Source organism: Cynoglossus semilaevis, chromosome 8 (assembly GCF_000523025.1).
Source record: "Cynoglossus semilaevis isolate Cse_v1.0 chromosome 8, Cse_v1.0, whole genome shotgun sequence".
Taxonomy (NCBI): domain Eukaryota; kingdom Metazoa; phylum Chordata; class Actinopteri; order Pleuronectiformes; family Cynoglossidae; genus Cynoglossus; species Cynoglossus semilaevis.
Genome location: NC_024314.1, coordinates 8,577,148 through 8,599,452, shown reverse-complemented (window position 1 = coordinate 8,599,452; position 22,305 = coordinate 8,577,148). Strand labels below are relative to the sequence as shown.

General features: G+C 41.4%; 1 protein-coding gene across 9 annotated transcripts in view; it reads left to right on the top strand.

Annotated features, from left to right (window-relative positions):
• LOC103381911 (calcium-activated potassium channel subunit alpha-1) overlaps positions 1-14,167 on the top strand; it is a 65,467-nt gene extending 51,300 nt beyond the window's left edge. For 5 of the 9 annotated variants that reach the window (XM_025057716.1, XM_008314496.3, XM_008314504.3 and 2 more), the window contains 11 exons: positions 1,619-1,712; positions 7,725-7,848; positions 8,182-8,406; positions 8,671-8,863; positions 9,949-10,062; positions 10,298-10,390; positions 11,266-11,396; positions 12,506-12,700; positions 12,874-12,992; positions 13,115-13,336; positions 13,508-14,167. In XM_025057716.1, coding sequence (XP_024913484.1) covers positions 1,619-1,712; positions 7,725-7,848; positions 8,182-8,406; positions 8,671-8,863; positions 9,949-10,062; positions 10,298-10,390; positions 11,266-11,396; positions 12,506-12,700; positions 12,874-12,992; positions 13,115-13,336; positions 13,508-13,529 — 1,532 coding nt within the window. In that variant the 3' untranslated portion in view covers positions 13,530-14,167. The remainder of the gene's footprint in view (positions 1-1,618; positions 1,713-7,724; positions 7,849-8,181; positions 8,407-8,670; positions 8,864-9,948; positions 10,063-10,297; positions 10,391-11,265; positions 11,397-12,505; positions 12,701-12,873; positions 12,993-13,114; positions 13,337-13,507) is intronic. The other 4 variants (XM_008314499.3, XM_008314505.3, XM_008314501.3 and 1 more) reach the window with 2 other exon arrangements.
• The last annotated feature ends 8,138 nt before the right edge of the window (positions 14,168-22,305 follow it).

Here is a 22,305-nt window from a genome sequence, read left to right as displayed (position 1 = left end):
TGCAAATAACCCACTAACTGGAATTGTACGTCTGCTGATTTTGACTCGTCTTCATTTAGCAGTAAACACCCTCACTCAGTCATCCACACACCAATACAAGTCCGCTAAACTCCACTACAACTCAGACCAGGTCTGTTGGGAAGCTTCTTCGTCGATCCCATTGGTCAACAACCGCAAGAGAAGCCTGCTGCCCATCACTGAGGCCTCTGCCCCGAGGTTGAGCATCATATGCTCCAGGGACCTGGGCCAAGTGGGCCGAAAACCCAGGGAGGCAGAAGAGACACGGTGTCTGCAGCGGGCGCTCAGCCTTCCGGTCAAACACGGCTACGGCCAGAATCACTGCAAAACCGCCACAGTCGCTGGTCACAGGCAGTGTAAGGGCCGCACCGCCCCCCTCCTCCCCCGATGTGTTTGGCAGGCCTGCGCTCGACAACAGCACAACCAAAGCATGTGCTTGCCAGGCTGGAGTGGTTGCATGTGTAGCATTCCTTACTAATGACCCAGTGTGTGCAGCTGTCAGCTGTGAAACATTAAATATTGAACAGGCCGAGCAAGATGTGAAGGGCCAGTGTGCTGGAGCTCCCATCTCTCCCCTGGTCCTGCCCCCTTCCCTTATTTCAACATCTTTCATTACGGTGTCACTCTCAGGCGTGTTAGCAGTGCTTCAAGTCTAGTGTTCATCTGCGGAGCAGCAGGATCTCTGAGACTATCCATTTGTTTTTAAATTGAATCGCTTGTTTCAAAAAAGATTAAAAAAAACAAAAACAGGACCACTTAACAGCTTGACGATCATACAAATGCAGTTTCCACGACACGCAACTAGCCGTTCCTGCCAATAGAGACGTCTGTTAAAATGTGATTAGCGGAAAGACTTTTCTTGCTGCCCGTCTTTGTTTTACCACGGACGGCCACAGAGCAGATTTGGTCTTGCTGTGCTCAGATATTAGCCTGTGAAAATATTTGCCTGATGACTTTACTCCAGGCTAAGACGTGAACTCCGCTTCCTGTGTAGATCTCGGTGCAGTTTTGTGCGGCAGTGAAGACAATGACCGAGGGGCATCTCAGCTGTACATAAATCACTGTGGCACCAGAACCAACCTAATTATGTGAGCCAAAGGCGTTCCTCCTGAGATGAAGACAGAGCAGAAGTCCAGAAATTATTCAGCTCTGGCACAAAATGAGTCAATTTATGATGTCGACTACTTAGTGGTAATACATTATAGCTGAAGGACAGTGAGTTCAATATGCGTGGGCGAATAGAGAAGTTACTGTGTGGATTTTAGCCAAGTAAAGCTCAGACGTTAGCACGGCAGTTGGTGAGGTTTGCATGTAACCATCTCCACACACAGCCATGCAGATAATCCATCCCATCATTGTCACTGAAACACTGCTGTTGTTGTTTTTTTGTTTTTTTTTTTACATACAAGTCAAAATGTATCGCCCACAGCATCTTGTTCACCCAACCTCACCGTCATCTAACTCTCTCTTTAACCCTTCCATGTCTTTTAACTCACTGAGCTCTAACAGGGCTGTGCTGGTCTTGATTGAACTGGTGTGTGGGTTTTGTGTGTACTTCCATGCTTCTCTGCCCGTGTCACACTGTTGACTTGTCTTGCAGTTGAAGGCGACCATCAGTCCGCACTGTCGCCCAAGAAGAAGCAACGGAATGGAGGCATGAGGATTTCACCAAACTCCTCACCCAAGTTGATGCGGTAGGAAATCCCGACAGACACGTCTGCTCTGTGTATGATATCATGCTGACATGGAAACCTAGTAAGTCGACCTTCTATTGCCACGCTGGGGCTCATCAACAAGTCTTATAACTAGGGATGTCCGATATTAACTTTTTGCCGATATGCCGTTATTGTCCAAACACTTATTTCCAATTCCGTTATCAAGCGATACCGATATAGCGGGGCACTGGTGCTTATTAAAGTGGTGGGTTAAAGCAGTGTTTCTCAATTTTTCTGCCCCCCTAGAGGACACACGTTCTTTTTAAGGGACTGGTAATATTTATTTGTCTTTCTGTACAATCCACTGTTTGAGTTCCTGGCACCAGCATTCTGCATACAGTCACCGGAATATTAAAATAGATTGATAAAATGAGCTGCAATGCTGCCATCTAGTGACTTTCATTTTCATATACAGCTGTTTTTCCCCAAAACGGGCAGGCATCATTTGGCAAAAAACAGACATTGCATTATTGGTGAAAAAAATGATACAGATATTACATAACTATGCTAATATCGGCTGACCTATATTATTGGAGATCCCTAATTATAACTGTTGTTATCAGTAAAGGAAACCCATCAACAGGTATTTGTCACATGTATTTGTATTGTAGGTATTTGTCACATGTATTCATGTAATGTTGGGGTTTGGAACAACTGCCAGGAAAGGTAGGAGAGACGTCAGCAGGACATAAACTCTGTGAGGAGGAAATAGATTGTTGGCTCAAAAGGACATTATATAAATATACTTCAAGTTATGAGTACAATATAATGTATCTCATTAATTACTGGGAATACTCGCACGCAAGTGGCGTCCTGCGCTTCGTCGTTCTTGCAAAATGCCCGGTGCTGCAGCTAAAAAGGTGATGAGAACCCAGAACGTGAGCCAAAATGGTTATGTGCCATAAAAGCAAAGCAATGAGTTCAAAGACAGTAAAAATGCTGTGTAAAGTCAAGGGTAACTGCAGAGTCTGACACTGGTGATAACTCTCTGTGGGCTCATCACTATCAGCAACACCTTTCACACTGTGCATAATCACTGATCCCCTGTTGATAGGAAAACGACCGGTCTGTGGAATATGGAGAAGCCTTTTTTTTTTCTCTTTTCTAAAATGCCTTTTCCTTTTATTAAAACAACAAATACACAGCCGACATGTATTTTTTATGTTGTACGTAAAATTTATTTGCTGCTAGATATTTATGTGAGACCTAAACGGCATGTATCAGTCACACTCTACTGTTCACATGAAGGAAATGGCCTTAAAAAAAAACCTCTCTGCTCTGCCGCCGTGGCAAACGTGCGACAGGGTTTTATGTGACACCAGCAGACTACAGCCCTAAACAGGCCTGGCACTAATGACAGTCAGAGAGGCTCTAAAGGATAGATAGCCCCAGGCTATTCATCTATTGTCAGATCCCCGTGAGCTCCTTTCAGCGCGTAAGGCCACAGTTGATATGTATCACTGCAATGAAAGGTGAATTCAAATGCTACCTTGCTTTTATCTTGTCCTGTAAAATTAAACCCACGCTCATTGATTTTGACTGCAGATAGCGAGGTTGCTCAACAGGAGACCATTAGAAGGATGATAATTGTGGAAGTCACTATCATTACGTGTCAAGTCACAAAAGAGCCCTACCGCCTGACACGTAGCCGGAAACATGCAGATGGCTCGGAGGTGCGGCTTTGTTTAACGCCACCGTAAACAATGCCGATCGGCAGCACGCGGTAGTATTTAGGTAGAAACAGTATTTATATGAATCATTTTGGCCTCTTCTTTTGATTTAGAGCCTCTGTTTTTTTTTCCTGCTGGGTGTTTTCCTTTGTTTGATTTTGTTCAAAGTAATGTCAAAGGCGATTGCTCCGGGTGATTCCCTCACTCCTGGGGATCAAAATCATGTGCTTGCATTGCCATAGCCATCAGCTAAACATCAAACCTCCGATCCAATCCATCTCCTCGCCATGCTTATTCACTAACGGTACAGGTGGATGTGTGCTTCCGTGCACTGCGGTGTGTTTGTTGCTTACATGCAAGAGAGGCATTCACTGCCTAAGGGATACTTCATCGCAACAAGCGCAGAAAAAAAACATCTGGGTGTATACTATATCAAATGTGTTTTTACAGGACCTGCGGCCTCAAGGCCTTTGTAAATAAGTAATGATCAACAGATTGGCCGTGGGTTTTTGAGGATTGAGGCTTTGTCAGTTTTCATAAGGTGAAGGATTTTCCAACTTTTCCTGCTCACGTTATATCATATCATTGTGTCGATGCTCATCTAGGCAGTTTATTTAAAATGCTTGTTCATTGGCAGCCATATTTCTCTGAAAAGATACCGTCATGCCCCAGGATGAGATACCTGTCTTTGTGTGTTGCAGTTGTGATATATCTCTGAATCAGGGCATTTTTAAAACAAAGCAATGGCTTTCAGGGTCTTGGATCAATTGAGCAACAGTTGCAAATGTAGTGTTATTGATGCAATTGGCATTTTTAAGGGAAGACTCTTATACTAACCCTCTTTACAATCATTTTCAAACTAAAGCATAAACCTGTTTGTGGAAGCCGATGTCTGTCTCCATCTCTTCAGAGTTCTTGTGACATCTTAGGCTCACTCCAAATCCTATTCTATTTATCAGAATGATGTGACTCCAGCTGGTTTTTGAGCAGGACCCTGAATGAGGCACTCCTGATGGATGGCTTTTCATAGAAATCAGCTTTCATCCTGCTTTGGCTGAGTTCTAAATAGCAGCCAGCACGGCTTAACACTTAAGATACTGAGGGGGGAAAGTACTGTAGTTCAGTATGTGACCCGTGTGCATTCACTGTGTTTATGTTGCTCTTAAACAGCGACTCAGTTAAACGCTCACAGTAGTGTCTTGTGAGAAACTGGTTTATGGGAGTAGCACGTTCAGAGGAGAATGACCATTCTGGTTGTGTTCACAAACCACTAGGACACAGAGGACACGTCCGTCACTCTTTTCTTCTTCCGTAGCTAAAACCAACGATGAGAATGGAAATTTGAAAGCATCCAGAAATGACTCGTAGAGAAACCGTTGCTGTGAGTGATGGAACAAATCCTTCTCTGTTTCCAGGTGTATCAGCAAACCCACTGAGCTAACAAAAGGATTGAACCTCTGCCATCAGGGCCCTGAGGGACTGAAATGACCTGCCTGAGGATTTCACTCTGTCTGAGTCAGAGCTGTCTGCTTTTAGCCATATTTAAAGACACATTTCTGTAAAGTCACCCTGAACTCAGGGACTTTGATATGACTGAGAAGGTCGGGGATTAGAAGATGATATAATCATGTAGTACAATATATGTCTTTTCCTTAAATTAAACCCAAACTTTGACCTCTACGTCAACTAGGTCATTCAGGTGCTTTCAAACAAAGTAGTAGAGTAAAGTACTTCTTGGATTTTTAAAATGTATTTTATGGCTATAATTTTTAAGATTTTCAATAAGTACAACCATAATCATTTGTAGCATTTTTTACTTATTCCAAAATCACTGTGAGGTTAATATAAGTGGTGAAGTTGATGGTCTCGAATATCACTCCTCACTTTCGAATAAAGTTGCAGTGACTTTGAGAGTTTAAAAAATTAACTATTTAAAAATTAGCTAAAGAAATATTATTATTACAGTTATTATGTTTACACTCACTGTGTGAGCAAAGGCGACCGGAGTGATATTAACACCACTTCCACCGGCTCCTCCATGGGTCCTAAGACACATCTAATTGTGGGATGTCACAACACGTTTGGTCACATCGGACTGCACTGTGACATACACGTCATGTCTGCCGCAGCGCCGCCGAAGCAATTGGCAGTGCGGGATAGTGACAAGCCGTCAAGGCTGACAGTGAGCGATAGCTATCCTGGCAGAGCTCTGCCTCACCAGTCATCTCTACAAGGACAAAGTGAAGTGACAGCAGCTCTGCTGACTGTGTGGAGGAACATTTGACTTCTGATGAAATATTTAGCTGAGGTGTTAAACCAGTAAATGCTTTCAGTCGAAGACGAACGCCCGTTTTAGATTTAAGTCGTGGCTGAAAAAACAGAAAATAAAATGTATACACACTGACAGTGTGTGTGTCAGTGTGTGTGTCCATACATTTTATGTCTTTATATGTATATATATATATATATATATAGCGAATACTTTTGGTAATATAGTGTGTATATATATATATATATATACGTATATACAGGCTTGCTTTTTAGATATATAGTTATAGATAGCTAATTTAGTTAGCTAAAGAGTGTAGATTACCAGTTGTGGCAGGTTTGATTGGATTTTTGCCGATGACGATCTTACGTCTTATGGTACAAGTACAAAATCTCCACCTCCACGTACTGTACCTACAACCAGAAAATGTATAGTCAAAATAACTCACTAAGTCACAGTGACAGTTTCCTTTGTCTTTAAGGTCTAAAAACATTTTACTCTATGTCTTTTCTTCTTTCGCTAAAAGTACATTCAAGTTTTGCCCGAGGGTATGTGAGCCCAAAGGCTGGCTTTTTTGAATTTCACCGTCTCGAGGCCCGAGGGTTGACGGTTTCCAGTGGACACTTTGATGCATACGTAACGTGTTACTTGAGGAAGCGTTCTCTGGAAGCACTCAGATGGATTAAAGACAGTGCTTGTCTTATGAGGAGAGGACCTGAAGTATTTAAAAGGGTTCGAGACAAAGACAGAAGGTTGCCGTCTGTGTTTTGTGGAGATACCATCTTCAGCCGTGATCTCAATCTGACAAAGTTGATTTAGAGCAACGTTAGGACTGTGTCGGGGCAGCACGCCACTCTGAAGATACCTCTGAGGCGTCTGGTTATTGACACACTTGCTATTTTTCACATTTGGTCTGTGTGTTTGTCACATTAAACCATTCCTTCATGAAATCCCCACTCAGTTTTAACCTAACACCGTAACTATGTGATGGTTTTTATGTTTTTTACACCAAATACGTTATGTTTTTTTAAGATGATGAATTTTTTTAAACGATTATCCGGTGAATTTCTTTGCTCGGTTTGTAGCTGAATAAGTCGATAATTTGTATTAAACCCATCATGATGGTCACTGAAACCTCTTCATCATACAGAGCGTCTCATAATGTCAACATGAACAACATTTTCATGTGGAAAAACATTTTTGCAGTTTGGTAGTTTGCAGTCGTGTTATTGGTTTTACAAAATAAGATAATACTTAACATCACTAATAACAATGCTCTAAATTAGCATGTTGTAAACAGTGAGTAAATATTGCATTATCTAGTGTGACATTGACGTGCTAATGGTTGTATGTGACCGTGTCTTTATATGGCAGCTCAAGTTATGTACTAACTACTGCTTGTTTTCTATTTCAAGATATATTTAATCATCAACATGCTATTTTTCCTTCTAGAATGTCGTTCAAAAACAGATACGCATGTAAACATGGTCTTGACCTGACGTAGCGTGGTACAACCGCAGGTGACGTGTGTGGAGACCACTTCAGTGGTCAGCGTTTGTCCTCTGCTGAGGGAAATTAGTTTGTGTGGTTCTGATGCTCTGATGAAAAATTCATACGCTTCACTTTGGAAAGCAAATATGATTGGGCAAATTGCTGAAATATTTAAAGTCTGGTCTGTTAAAGCTTTTATACTACGCAGCACGCCAAGTCAAAAGCTGTGTGCAGTAAGGGGGCGTAATTGCGTCTCCGTGCTCATGCCAGTCAGGGCGGTGTGTTGTTGCCACTCTCTTCCGCTTGGACGATGCTGCTGATGTCACTCTGCTTGATGACATGGCAGCGTTGTTGGCATTTCTGCAGATGGCCTTTGACAGGAATGAGCACAGCCTTGAAATTAAATAGTGTATTGAAAATACTTTTTGACAATTAGAAAAAAGGTTTTTTATTTTATACAGCGACTCCACAGCTATATCCCAAGAACCCTTTGACATGAATTCACAGCTGGAGTGTCTAGTGATCTCATTTCTTTGTCCTTCTCTTCTCTTTATTGATTAGACACGACCCACTCCTTGTCCCGGGGAACGAGCAGATTGAGAGCATGGACGAGAATGTGAAGAAATATGACTCGACGGGGATGTTTCATTGGAGCCCGTCCAAAGACATCGAGAAGGTCATCTTGGTGCGTTCTGCCCCTTTGCATACTACACGTCATTTTTCCCTGACACTCGTCTGCCCTGTGACAGATGTGACATGTCGCAGAGCACCGTCAGTGGTTGACAGGGCACTTTAACACTTTAATGAGGTGTTTGACTTGTCATTTGTATACGGAGAACCTGTTTTATTAAGCGTTTCTTGTATCGACGCCATCATTCACTTGACGTTTGGTGCATTTACATGACGCATAATGTATTTCGACGGGTGTGCTCACAAGAGCAAAGTGGAGAAAACAGCAGTTGATGCTTATTTTAACTATTTTGTTTTAATTTTTTTACCTGCTCTTTCTGTCCCACAGACACGCAGCGAGGCAGCTATGACCGTCCTGAGCGGTCATGTGGTCGTGTGCATATTCGGAGATGTGAAATCAGCACTGATCGGTCTCCGGAATTTCGTGATGCCCCTGAGGGCCAGCAACTTTCATTACCACGAGCTGAAGCACATTGTGTTCGTGGGCTCACTTGAGTATTTCAAGAGAGAGTGGGAGACTCTTCACAACTTTCCAAAAGTTTCTATTCTGCCAGTAAGTGAGGAGAAATCTGTGGATTTGAAACATTAAAAAAAAGACAGTTCAGACCAAAGTTCTAAGGTTATTTTACTAACTAAGATAAAATGTAAAAATAACTTCACAACAATCATAAATACTGTATAAAAACTACTGCACTTGACTTTTCTCCATTTTTGGCCTTCCATTAAAATGAGGGTGGTAGCAGTTGCCCTCGTCATTTATCTTCTACATTTTTGGTGTCGTCATTTAGAAAGTAAAACTTGTTATTTTCTCTCAAAGGGCACACCGCTGAGTCGGGCAGATCTAAGGGCTGTCAACATCAACCTCTGTGACATGTGCGTCATCCTGTCAGCCAATCAGAACAATATTGACGATGCATCACTGCAGGACAAGGAATGCATCTTGGCGTCACTCAACATCAAATCCATGCAGTTTGACGACAGCATTGGGGTCTTGCAGGCCAACTCCCAAGGTAGGCAGCGCCCTATCATAGTTCACTGCACTGCCTGTGAGGGACAGGGCACTGGCACCGAGACTACCCTTCAGTAGGGGCTGTCACACCGACCAGACGTCAGTGCATTTGACAAACTTAAATGACAATTCCTATTATTTTTTTCCTAAATTTTAACCATATAAAAAGCAAATCAGTGCATTTGTATTAATTTTTTGAGAACAATTTATTTTTGAAGACTTTTTCAGGAAAATATAATAAAGCATATTACTGTTATCAATCCACAACAGTCCACAGAAGTGTGTTGGTATGAATTTCTAGAAACGTTTATAAGAACTGAATTGAATTACAGTAGGTTTAGAGAAAAAACAAACTGACTGCCGCCGTTGTGAGATTATCAGATTGAGGATTGCAGTTTATATTGCACATTTAGAAAATGTACCAACTGCTGTAGAAATGAGAATCGTACATTACAGCTTGTACATAAGCTGCAGAAACAATGAGTTCACGGGGCCTTTAATACTGCTCTGTCTGCGGCTGTGAGACAAATGCTTTTAGAAACCTTTTGACCTGCGGAGAGGGGAGAGCGAGGGGGTGGCGATCCCTGCCAATTTCATTATTCCTCTAATACATGTATGACCTCGCGTTTGCCTTAGTCAGCAGTTAGTGATGGATGTCAAAACACGGCCTATGTATTATACATACAGCATCATTGATTTAATGTGCTTACTTGTCAGTCTGAGGAAAGCAAGGACTGTCAGGTCGATCCGAATTCAATCTTGCGTCAGTTATTTTCTATTTCATGGCTCCTTACCGTACACGCTTGTCTTTGTGCCGTGTGTAAAAAGGTTTTCATGTCCTGGCACACACGGTCAAGGGAAACAAAATGAGCGGTATGTCACATGTATAATATATACGCTGATATTGGGTCTCATCAGTGGGGCGGCAACATCGCACTCAGCAACTTAATGCCCGAGCAGCGGTTGGGAAAGAAATTGCCACATTGCTGATGTGCTTGTTTGCAGCCGGTGATGAAGTACTGAATATTGCAATAACAGATGTACTTTGTTTTCTGTGTGTATGTGTGCGTGTGCCCGCCCATTCAGGCTTCACACCACCAGGAATGGACAGATCCTCTCCAGAAAACAGCCCTGTCCACGGCTTAGTGAGGCAGACCTCGGTGACGACAGGAGCAAACATCCCCATCATAACAGAGCTCGGTACGCCGGCCGCCGTTTCCCCGTGTCACATGATTGATGTGCTTGCTTTACTGTGCCATGTCGATTTCAGCTAAGTAGCTGTAAACAGATCTGAAAATGCAATTTCTGCAATTATAGGTTGTCAACATTTGATTAACTACACGTAGAGGTTTTGTGTTTTCTTTTTTTTTTCCTTCCTCTCTTGGTCCCTTGTTGACATGCTCCAGTAACTGTTTTTCCTCAACATTTTGTCTAGCGCCATTAGCGAAGGCGGGCAAAAAAGTGCCTGTGATTTCATTCAGTCAGGATAAAAGCAGTGGGACCAGCATACAAATGATAACCGAGCTTGGTAAGAAGTGCTCCACTCTGTCCTGTACTGCAGTGTTGTAACTGCTGCCTCCATATCAGCTTTCTTTTGATTTCTCTCGCTGCACAAGAGGCTGAGTCCATTCCCACAGCATCACTTTGAGCACATTTTACCCTCAGTTCTGGTTGAAATTGCCCGTCTTGTTTTGGCCCCTTATCTCAAAGCAAAATTGTTCCCTTTTATTTTTCTAAGAATTACAAGGCCTTTGATCCCTCAGAAGTCCTCGTGGCAGTTTTCGTAGCATCTTCTGTCGGATCACATTCACTGGGCCTCCTTTCATCCCGGCCCTTGTCGAAATGACTGACGTTTGTTTCTGTCCTCGCAGAAAGAGCTGCTCTCGGACTAAATTTTACATCATTACTTTCTTCCAGCTACTGCATGCGTTCTTTTGCGCACAGACACCTCTTCAAAGGAGGTTCTGGGGCAACGAGATGCTTTCATTTGTTTTGACACGAGGGCTGAAGTAATTGGAAGTCCTGTCTTGAATTTACAATCCGAACGATCGCTTATCAGTTCCGCTGACCTTTGGTGGACTTTGAATGACGGCTGGGGGCTTTGACAATATGCATGGGGTCACGATTGTGCATGAAACTTCTGGATATGGAATGTAGCGGGCACGATTTGGATTCAGTTAAAGGAAATGCGGCCTTGTCCAAATTTCAAATAGAGACACTGGGCTCACTAATACAGTCCATATCTGCAGCTACCAACTGTTGAGCACAACCGCTGTACTTTTACGTTCTCTCTTTCACCTCAAGCTACAAATCATCCTTTTTTTCCCAAATCACAAACTTTGGTTCTCAACCATCAGCTGAAATGAGAACATGAACTAACACAGCGTACGTTTGCGTCTTCAGTGAACGACTCAAACGTTCAGTTCCTGGACCAAGATGACGACGACGACCCCGACACAGAACTGTACCTCACCCAGCCGTTTGCCTGTGGAACAGCCTTTGCAGTGAGCGTGCTGGACTCCTTGATGAGTGCTGTAAGTGAGAGTCAGTTTTACAGTAACTATGTATTGACATATGTTTGAAATACTGTTGGACCGAGGGATTTGACCACAGTTATTATGAACTTGGTGAAATTTACTTGTGAAATTGCAGTGTTATTTTTGTCTGGAATGAGAATATTTGTCAAACTTAAATCAGGGAAACACTAAATTATTGGTCAATTCTATAGTGTAGCAGTTAGCACGCCTGTCTCGGAATCAAAGACTATAGAGTCCTGGGTCTGATTCCCAGAAGCACAAGAATTTCCCAAATATGGGATCAATAATTTCAAGTTATTTATTTATTTTAGTTTGACCTCAACAGTAACTGTCGCAAGCAGTCGATGATGAGAATACTTGAAGGAAATTCACATTTTTGATTAAATTTATATGGGGAGTCTTTATTTTGTGTTAATAAAAGTAATAGAAAGTCTGTACTACTATATTTGTCCCAAACTACATACAGAAAGACTGAGACAGAGGCTTTGTTCAGTGGCCATATCTGTCAGCAGTGTGAAAGAGTGCTTTGTCGCAGCCATTAAAACAATAGATGACAAGACCGGGTCTTGTTTCAGACACGATGGCTTCATTTGTCTGCCTTTCACTTTGACTGAGGTCAGAACAAAGCTAGCTTCGAGTGTGCTTCAGCGCAGACGTAGGTAATGCCACCTAATGGACAGCGCTCATCCATCATCTTAGTCAATAGTGCTGTCAGCAGCTGAGGGGAGATGTCACTGTGCTGTACAAGCAGTGGGGGAGACAAGTGGCCGCGGTGCAGAGAGAAGGGCAGACATTTGCCCTTCTTGAAATTAACAAAGTAACGTCAGGTTTGGATAAAGAGACGATGTAACGCCTTTGGCTTTGAGTTGATCTTTGGAATCTGTTATGTAGCTGTAAGACACGCCGAAACAGCAGAAAGGTGTTCAGGTGGACTTGACGGCAATGAAAGTAACCTGCGGTAATTGGGTTGTTCTGTCTTTTCGGCTGGCTGTACAGAACAGTGTGACATGACAGATAGCACCATTTGGAATAGGCAGCACTTTGAAAAGGTCCAGTGGTGAGTTTTGCTCTAACACTCGTCATCCTTTCTACCTGTGTCCCATCAGACATACTTCAACGATAATATCCTCACCTTGATCCGGACACTGGTAACGGGCGGAGCGACGCCGGAGCTGGAGGGGCTGTTGGCGGAAGAGAACGCTCTGCGAGGCGGTTACAGCACACCGCAGACCCTGGCGAACAGGGACAGGTGTCGCGTGGCTCAGCTGGCCCTGTACGACGGGCCCTTTGCCGACCTGGGGGTGAGTGAGTCAAGTCGCCGGGTTTTATTCAGAAACTTGACTGCAAATAAATGTGAAGAATTCAAATATATGTGTGTTGTGTGCAGTAGTCACCATAAACAGTAGTCAAAGTAATTGTTTTGTCATATATTTGGATGAAATGAAGCACTAAATGTGATCAACACTGTGTACAGGAGGGCGGTTGCTACGGAGACCTGTTCTGTAAAGCCCTGAAAACATACAACATGCTGTGCTTTGGCATATATCGGCTACGAGACGCACATTTGAACTTGCAGAGCCAGTGTACCAAACGGTGAGTGAAACTTGTGAAAAAAAAGTCCAAATGATAAATAAAGGAGTTGGTGGAGTTTAGATATCCCACAATGCAACAGAATATATAAAAGCTGCATGCTGCTTCTTTTCTTTCTCCTGTAGGTACGTCATCACTAATCCACCGTACGCGTTTGAGATGGTGCCCTCAGACCTGATATTCTGCCTGATGCAGTTTGACCACAACGCCGGGCAGTCTCGAACGAACCTTTCCCACTCTTCCCATTCGTCGTACTCCTCCAGTAAAAAGAGCTCCTCCGTCCACTCTATCCCAGCCGCCAACCGCAGCAACCGCACAAAAAGCAGGGAGTCGCGAGACAAGCAAAAGTAGGTGCTGCTTTTAAAGGTCTTGTGTTGTGCACGGTACAGTGTCGTCCTGCGCCTGTGTGTCCCTGGTCAGAGTCCACAGTGACGTCCACCACGGTGCATAAATCTGATTCTGATTTTATCCGATTCTGTCCTCATTGTATATATTTCTTTTTCTTCTTACTTTTTCAGAAAAGACATGGTTTACAGATGAGTTTACAGGCCAGCCGAGGACCACACAGTTCCCTTACCATCAGCCAAGTCAGTCACACTAAATCAACGAGCAGTTCGGTTCCAATGTTGTGAGAAGCAGAGGACGAGTGCTAAACTCTGGGACCCTTGTTGACAACTGTGTGGTACAAGTCTGCAGACTGCTGCAGACTTCTCATCTGCCAACATAAACCATCAGACGACACAAGACGCAATTTCCCTTATTTCCTTATCCACCTTCATTAGGACTGAAGATACAATACAGACAATAATCACAACTTCTACCAATAACAATACTCAGACATTAGGCCACTTCTTGTGGCCACATTCTATGGCTTTCTGTTCTATTCTGTTCTGGTCTGGGAGACTACGGACACTCAAGGAAGCCAAACAATGTAAACGTGGCTCCGACTGCTACAGCTGTTGTTAGCTCAAATGTTTTTGCAGTAAATGTTGCCTTTTTTAGCCCCCTACTGCTACTACTGCATTTACCCAGTGTCACACAACCAATCTGTACAGTATGTCTGAGTGAGTATTCCACGTCCTGCTGCAACGCCATCATCACCGACCCGCTCTAATTCACACCATTTATGACAGTCTCCATAGCCAGTGTCCATGTGTCCGTGGCACTTGGCCCCAAAGTTTTTTAAGAACTTGTGATTTCTGTCACATGGCTAATACAGTATACATATATAAATATATATATATCATTCTGTCTTATCTTTGCCTTTCACAGAATTCTGGCTCTTTTTCGTCGCCATTGGGTTGCAACGTCCAAAACTCGAGTTCAACTTCAGCAGTTCCACAGGTCTCGTTTTCTCGATAGCCAAGTACAATATGATAGAGCTGTTTTGTCACATCACATCTACGGGACTACGGTCCCACTCGTATCGAGACACTATCAACAGCATAGCCAAACATCACCACGATAAGCTACGCCATATTCCACAGTGTGTCAGTGAGATGAACGTCAAAGCCACATATCGCAAAGGTGGGCACCTTTATTCCTCCCTTGGCTGTAAGCACTGCCTGACACAGGATTGTCTTGGAGGCCGTCAGTTGGATGTACTGTATGTGCTCCATGACCAATCTTAACGCCATATTCACACATGTTCGTGGTTTTTTTTTTAATTGCCTAAAAAACAGCTCTATCGTAATATTTTTCTAACGGCTATATACATTTTTTTGTTATTACGATCGACTGTTTCTCTTATAAAAGTCCATCGTCTTCTGACACATCTATGAGAGAGACACAGACGGAAGGACAATTCGTTTGTTTTAGCACGTGAGAATGACTAGCAGTTGTCTCATTTGACTTTGTAAACACAGGTATTTTAGTTGCCTTGTCACTTACTCTCACACACGCACACAAAACAAGAGAACAACAAAAAACTTCTTCTGTCACCAGAGAACATCACAGCCATCTTTTCATCCGTCACCTCCCACAGTGTCATTGATGTGCCAGGCAGTGCTGAAGCCATCGGAGGAAACAACAAGACCCACTGCTGCGAGAAGGGGCTGCTTTTTAAGTTAAGTTGGATTTAAATGCATTTTGACTTTTGCTGTGACAAAAAAAAAAGACTCTCCTACAAACTGTCCTTTGAAAATCTTTCCCTGAAGAAAAAAATATTTTCGAGATTTTTAAGTCTTAAAAACAATGTCTCAATCACTCTTATTCAATTCCAATTTAAATATGACTATTTTGTCTGCTTAAAAGAAATAATCTGTGGGGCCTATTGTGGAGTTTTTTGTGGAGTTTTAATTTTGCCGACTCTCAGTTCCTGTGGGCTTAAGAGAACTGTTTGTCTAGTTTAAATCATTCTGTGATTTTTTTTTTAAAGTACATTCACTCGTGTATTTACTGATGATGCTATTACTGACCGTGACACAATATCAATAATAAATACAGATCATTGTCTTGTACAAATAGGCTTGTACATAAATTGTACATGATTTCATTTTTGTATTTTCACAAATTAAAGGCCGACGTATCGTATCGTGTTCTGCGGGCCGCCTGCTTTTTAATTTTCTCACATTCTGTTCTCCGAGCAAGCACTGAATACACAAACGAGGCAGCTGTGGGCTGAGTTTGACACATTTGTCTATCAAAGAGACGCTTGATGTCTTGATCTACGATGATGACGGACTGATCATGTGACACTAGACACCTCGCTGCACCCTGGAGACAGGGGCTGATAAAAACACTCTCCACCTTCTCACCTTGGGGATGGAGAGAGCCCATCATGTTGCTTGTTAACGATTTTACACGCCGCGGCTCTGTGGGAGACTGTCAGCCTGCCAATAATATTTATGGTCTAACACCTCGCAGACAGGCTGCTGATTTTCCTGATCCTCCTGCCAGCTGTGGTGTCACCTCTTCTTAATAAACAAACACGTGGAGCCGCCGTGCCAAGAAAAAAACAGGAAGATTATAACAATGGTTTTAAAGGACAGAGAGATAATTTTAGCACAGGTTTGAAAATTTCCGTTCTGTAATTTCTTTGCTAACATCTAAATGTTTCCTGGAGACATGCGTTTATGTCATTCTACATATTTTTTAATTGAAAAGAATCCATGTCCTGAACTACAAACATGGCTACAGACAGAGGGACATTTGGTCTCTATAAAAAAGACTGGAGGACACTGGAGATTGAAGTTGATCAAAGATATGATTGACCAACCGATGTAATCAGTCAATATTAGCACAATTATGTACAGTAATACCGGTCAGAATCGTGGACGTAGTTTCCGTGACAATGCGGCACTCCCAGTGCATCAATGGCGGCCTGGATAAACAATGATCCTTTACCAAAACAAGGGGGGGTCATTACGGCAGCTTGTCAAATCAATGTTGAGTGTGTCCTGGCTGATTAAGGCGTCCCCTCTCAGACTTGACACAGTGTCAATACTGGCTGGCCCGTGGCGGCACACTCCCATGATTGGACTGAAATGCCTATCAGTCAGGCAGCTGAGCTGGACTAATGATTCCCTGTGCTGCCTATTAGAGGGACATGACAATTTAATCCTGTGGGCCACACAGGGAAAAAGTGACCTTGGTGCTTTATTTTGAGTCTAAGGTAAATTGACAAGAGCAGATAAATCTTTACCTTGGGCTATTAACAGAATTAAAGAGCAACAACAAAGACAAAAGCTTCACCTTTTGTTCCATCCGTCCTTCCTTCTCAACGTCTATTATACATTAAAACCTTCGTGATTCACAATCGGCATACTTCCATTCATAATCGGCGCCTACAAAAATAAGCTCAGTTGAATTAGAGCCATATGTTGAATTCTTTCCTACAGTAGGTCTGAATATTGAAAGGACATACTGCTTGAAGCTGAAGGTTTCTCAGATGTTCAAAGCCATACCAGTGTGCCCCCAGGGTAGGGGATATTGCCTTGGACATCTATCTTAAGGCTATGAGAACATTGTCTACATGGTTGGAAGAAGGCCATGTGTTTACACAGATGTTTTGAGCTTTTAGCACAGCGATCTTCCTGTACTGAGCCACAACACCATCTTTCGTGCCAAGGGCCATATACATTTTGCATTAGTTTACCCTTTGATATAGAAATGAAAGAGGGCAGGAGCTCACAGTCTTACACGCTGGGTGGGGTTAGAAGCTATGGAAACTTGCGGCGCTGCCACCTGGATATTTGTTTAAATTACATCTTTACGTGTCACTTGGAGAAAATGTATGTTTGTAATAAGGAAACAGATAACGTGGAATAAAGATTTCATTTATGGAGTAAATATATAGATCCACCAGCACTGGCAGGCAAACTGCCTCTGAGGCACAATTGCTGCACTTGACCCTTTGTGTTCCCTCGTAAAGGTCAACATATTCTTTTCCTTTGGTTTTACTCCACGAATACTTAAATCGAAGCTCCTGGCTGTTGTCATGTTTAAAGTGAGAAATGATGCTCATCAAAGAGCTATATCCTAGATATATGCACTGTGTATATCTATATACTGTATATGTGTATATATTGATATAGATATATTTGTAAAGATGTACATCATATATGTATATATATGATATGACATATATTTGTGTGTATATATGTATGATGTACATATACATAAGTAAATGCACATATGCATATATATATTCTGTACATATTTACATATATATGTATAAATACATTTTTACATATATGTGTATATGTATGTACATATCCAAACATACACACACATGCGTGTGTGTGTTTGTGTAGATGAGTGAATGAAAAACCAGTACACCGTATTTGTCTTTTTCTCTCTACAACACAACGTAACACAAAGTGATTTTTGTTTCTTTTCTTCCTCCTTGTGCAATGAAATCTGAGGTAACAAACGGCAAACAGATGGCACCATCCCATGATGTCACTTCTTGGCACAAGTTGTAAACATGATTTACAGTTAGCAAGATATTATTTACCGTGATTCACGTTTCTGCCAGCTCCACACTGGAGGTTAATAGAAATGCCGGCATGCTTCCTGATTTACTTAGTAAAATTTTCATCCCAAGGTTCAGGTTCAGAAGATTGGAGTCAGAGGGAGTTACAGGATTCATACATTATGCAGGGGAAGCTGACACGACCTTCAGCCATCACAGGCTTCTCTATATATCATACTGGGCTTGACCCTCCCAAGGCCACAAGGAGCGTTTGATATATTTAACCACTACTGCCATTATATTACTCACATTTTTTACGAGCTGTAGCCGTTTTATACAGCCAGAAACATGGAGGCAATATAATTTTGATTAAAAGTGGTTTTACACTTTGTATTTGCTTTTTACTGAGGGTGATGCTTCAGCAATAAGGAGGACGTTCATGAGTCAAAAGAAAACTAAATCAACAAATAAATCTCCGACACAGCGCTTCTGATTTTTATGCTTCACGTTATGACTTAGCCATATGTTGGCCATATGTAGAAATAGAGAGGGAAATCTGCCCCTGGTGTTTGATGCCATGCACATCATAAAGCCATAGGAAATAAAGTGTTGTTTTAGTGTGTGAAGTCCATTTTAATATAATTGGCTTTAGAATTATTTATGACACTAATTGCCACGTTATCGACTGCCTGTCAGCTCCCTGGGTCTGCGCTCCATTCCTCTCCACAGAGCGGCAGCTCGGCCTAAAGTCGTCTGACAAGCTAATTATACCATCTCCCCCCTCAGTGATAAATGTCACTAATGTGACTCCGCTGCCAGAAATAAGACTCCCTTCAGTCACCTTAACTACAAGTCTTCCTGTACGGCCAGGATCTTTAGGCAGAAGTACTTTTAAATCCCATTTCCTCCTGCATTGCCATCTTGAAGAATTATTCCTCCTAATTTACCCTGCCGACTTTGTGTATGTCATCCACTGAGTATTTACACAGAGAAAATGTACTCCTCAGGGCATCATGCTGCATCAGAAGTGACAACAGCGGCCCATCACACATCTTCTCACATTACATAAACCCTGTCTCCAAATTCTCCAACTTTCTGCTACCAAAATCGTTTTATTGTCCAGGTAACGCCGCAGCGCTACGACACAAACAAGGCTCATTTTTAACACATCTTTTCATGTCCACCAGAAATTATTTCTGACAGTTTCCACATTTCCACTCAACACCAACGCAACACCACTTCACTAATGTTTTCCCCAAATACGGCGTCTAACAAAATATCCCCATATGACAGGGGTTTAATATAATGTGCTGCTGGGGATGATAACAACTCTGAACAACAATAAACACCTTCTTTTTTCGAGGTACCCAGACACGGTGTCGTCGAACAGCGCACCATCTACGGTGAGTTAAGTATCCCTGTCTCTCACCCCAAAACGTTTTTAAATGTATTTGCTTTTTAATGAGGCTGTTTTACATAATGTGGTTTCAGTGAGAGGGCGTCCTGACAACAACCAGAGCTGACACTTGGTGAAACTTGGTATGTCATCTTCAATGGCTGGGAAGCTGTCAGCTCCACCTACATCACCACCAGCACTGTCTTCAGTGTTACTATGACACGTGGCAGAAACTTTGTTGACAACACTGCTTTTGTGTGTGTACTACTCTGTGTCTGAAGACTGTTTACTCCAACGACTATTTGCTATGTTTGCTATGATTCTGCAGGGTTTGTTTAACAATGTATTCTACGTCTGCAGTTGTCACATGATCAAGGCCCAAATCCTACCCCAACGTTTTGCCCCAAATCCCTGAATATTCACACGAGATGATGACTGGACTACAATGTTGGGCAGTTGGCTGGATTAGATAGATTAGATAGATTAGATAGATAGATAGATAGATAGATAGATAGATAGATAGATAGATAGATAGACAGACAGACAGACAGACAGACAGACAGACAGACAGACAGACAGACAGACAGACAGACAGACAGACAGACAGACAGACAGACAGAAAGATAGATAGGTAGATAGACAGAAATATTTTTAATACAAAATACAAATATTTCTGATCATCATTATTTCTGATCATCATCATTTTATCAGGAAGCATTTGATTGGAAATCTAAAATGTTATCAAGAAACGGGTACAATCTTGTGCTCTCTATTTATTTTTGTTTTGTTGTAATTTTAATTAATTTGTACACACAGCTCTACAAATTATTTCACATTGAAAATTACATTTACGTAATTTCCTCTCCCGCGGATGCTTAGCAAGAGCTTTTAAATTATACCGGAAATGGGCGCTGTCGTTTTTCAAACAAACATTTGGTCTCGTCGAGCGTGTGTGGATGTTACAAGGGTAAAGATAACTTGACACAAACAGTATTATGTGATGTTCAGCCATTTTATGGTTACCAGTGCATTAGTTTTTTTCTCGATAAACTTTTTTTTAACCTGCTAGCGTGTTTAGTCCAGCGTTTTCGTCTCTGTGGACACTCAATGCACAGCCGATGGCTCGTCTGGAAAAGACAAATGCTTAAAAAGCCGAAGGCTAAGAATTAAAGTTTGAAGATGATTTTCTGTTATTACACGTAATTTCATTTGTTCAATTGTACAGTCTGCTTTTTGTTCGGGTACAATGTCATTTTTTCTGACTTGACTGTACTGATACCACAACATTTTTGCTTTAATGTCGTCAATTATCTATTTTATTTCTTTTCGCACACATCTACAAATCATTTCTCCATTACTGATAATCTACACTACGGGACCTTTAAAATTACGTAATTTCCTCTCGATAGTTTGCGCATGCGTAGCAAGAGTGTATTTAACCAGAAATATTGTGCCATCGTCCTAGTTTATAAGCATCAGTGCTGACATTTTGTGATGTGGATATAAAATTTCATATTCTGTGTAAAGAGTTTCATTGCTCATTGTCAGCAGCTCTGCTCCACCTTATCTTTGTCTATGAATAACTGTTTACAGTTGAACCTTTGACACAGCTTATGTATAAACAGTCTGCAGCGTGTTATTGTTAAATGTGGAACTGCTGAGAACAACACAACAGTGTTGACGTGTTCCAAGGTGGAGAGTTATTTATGTTCATCAGTGACAAAGATCCTTTTGTTGGTTCACAGGAAGGTACTGGGAGATGGTTCAAAGACCATTAAGAAAAGATTAAGAAAGACCATTAAAGAAGATTAACCAGTTTTATGGAGCACCAACAGCCATGAGACCATTGGGTGCAAAAATACGGCCGCTCCACCTTCATAACTCTGGGCACCGGTATGAAAGAGTTACTGAAATTATATTGTCATCTAATTTAAAGATTTGTGTCACGTTACAATTTTGCCTGGGCAAGCTGTTGGTTCAAAATTTGTAGCACAAACACATAAATGAGTATTTTAATATTTTAGTAGTTTCTCTTTCTGACAACTATTTTGTAATACAGTAATTAATTAGAAGCAGATTGACTCTAATTGAATTTTGGTTAATGGTATTAGAACCATGTGAATTGAATCAAATTGATTTAGGAAATTGGTCACAATATCAGCCCTGATTGTCAGGGATAAAAAAAGAATACTTTTTCCCTTTTTTTACTTTATTGAAAGGAATACTGATTACTTACATGGTGGTAAATCTTGGAGGATACACATGTATACTTGGATTACTTTGTGGTCTTTTGCATTTTTCCAAGAAAGTCACATTATATATGTTTACATGTCATCATGAAATATGTCAGTTTTTTAGTATGGCACAATATGAGGATTTGAGGCACTTTCAGATCAAACGATTTTGATAACTTGCATTATTGCATCTTTATAGCATATTCCAACATGATGACAGCTGATTTGCCTACATTTTAAGGTATAAACTTGCATTTTTAAGGTGTTTTTATTTTTACTCCTTGTGTGTATGTTTTATATATGAACAGCATAGCATAACATGTTTTTGCCCAGTTTTTGAAAACTATAATGTGGTTAATTGGAAGTTAAACATATAAATGTCACTTGGATAATTTCTAACATTTTAACATTTTTGGAAAGAATGATTTATGACAAAGTGGATTTTTTGTTAATTTTTATTTAGTTTCATCATTTATCATACCGTTACATGGATACATAATAGGACCAAAGTGAAAGCAGTAATACACAGTCTTTAAACAGAGAAGAGTATTAAGTTTACTATTTCTTGTATTTTGTCTACCATTGTTAAAATTGAGCCAGTTCTTAGTAATGGCCTCTTTGGAAAATGCTTTTTTTTTTTTTTTTTTTTAATTTTGAAAACATGTTTTTAATACTGCACTCCTGTTACAGGGGAGCATGAGCCTCTATAAAAAAAACCCTCTATACTAAAAAATATATATATACTTTTTTTATTATTATTATTTCAAGTGA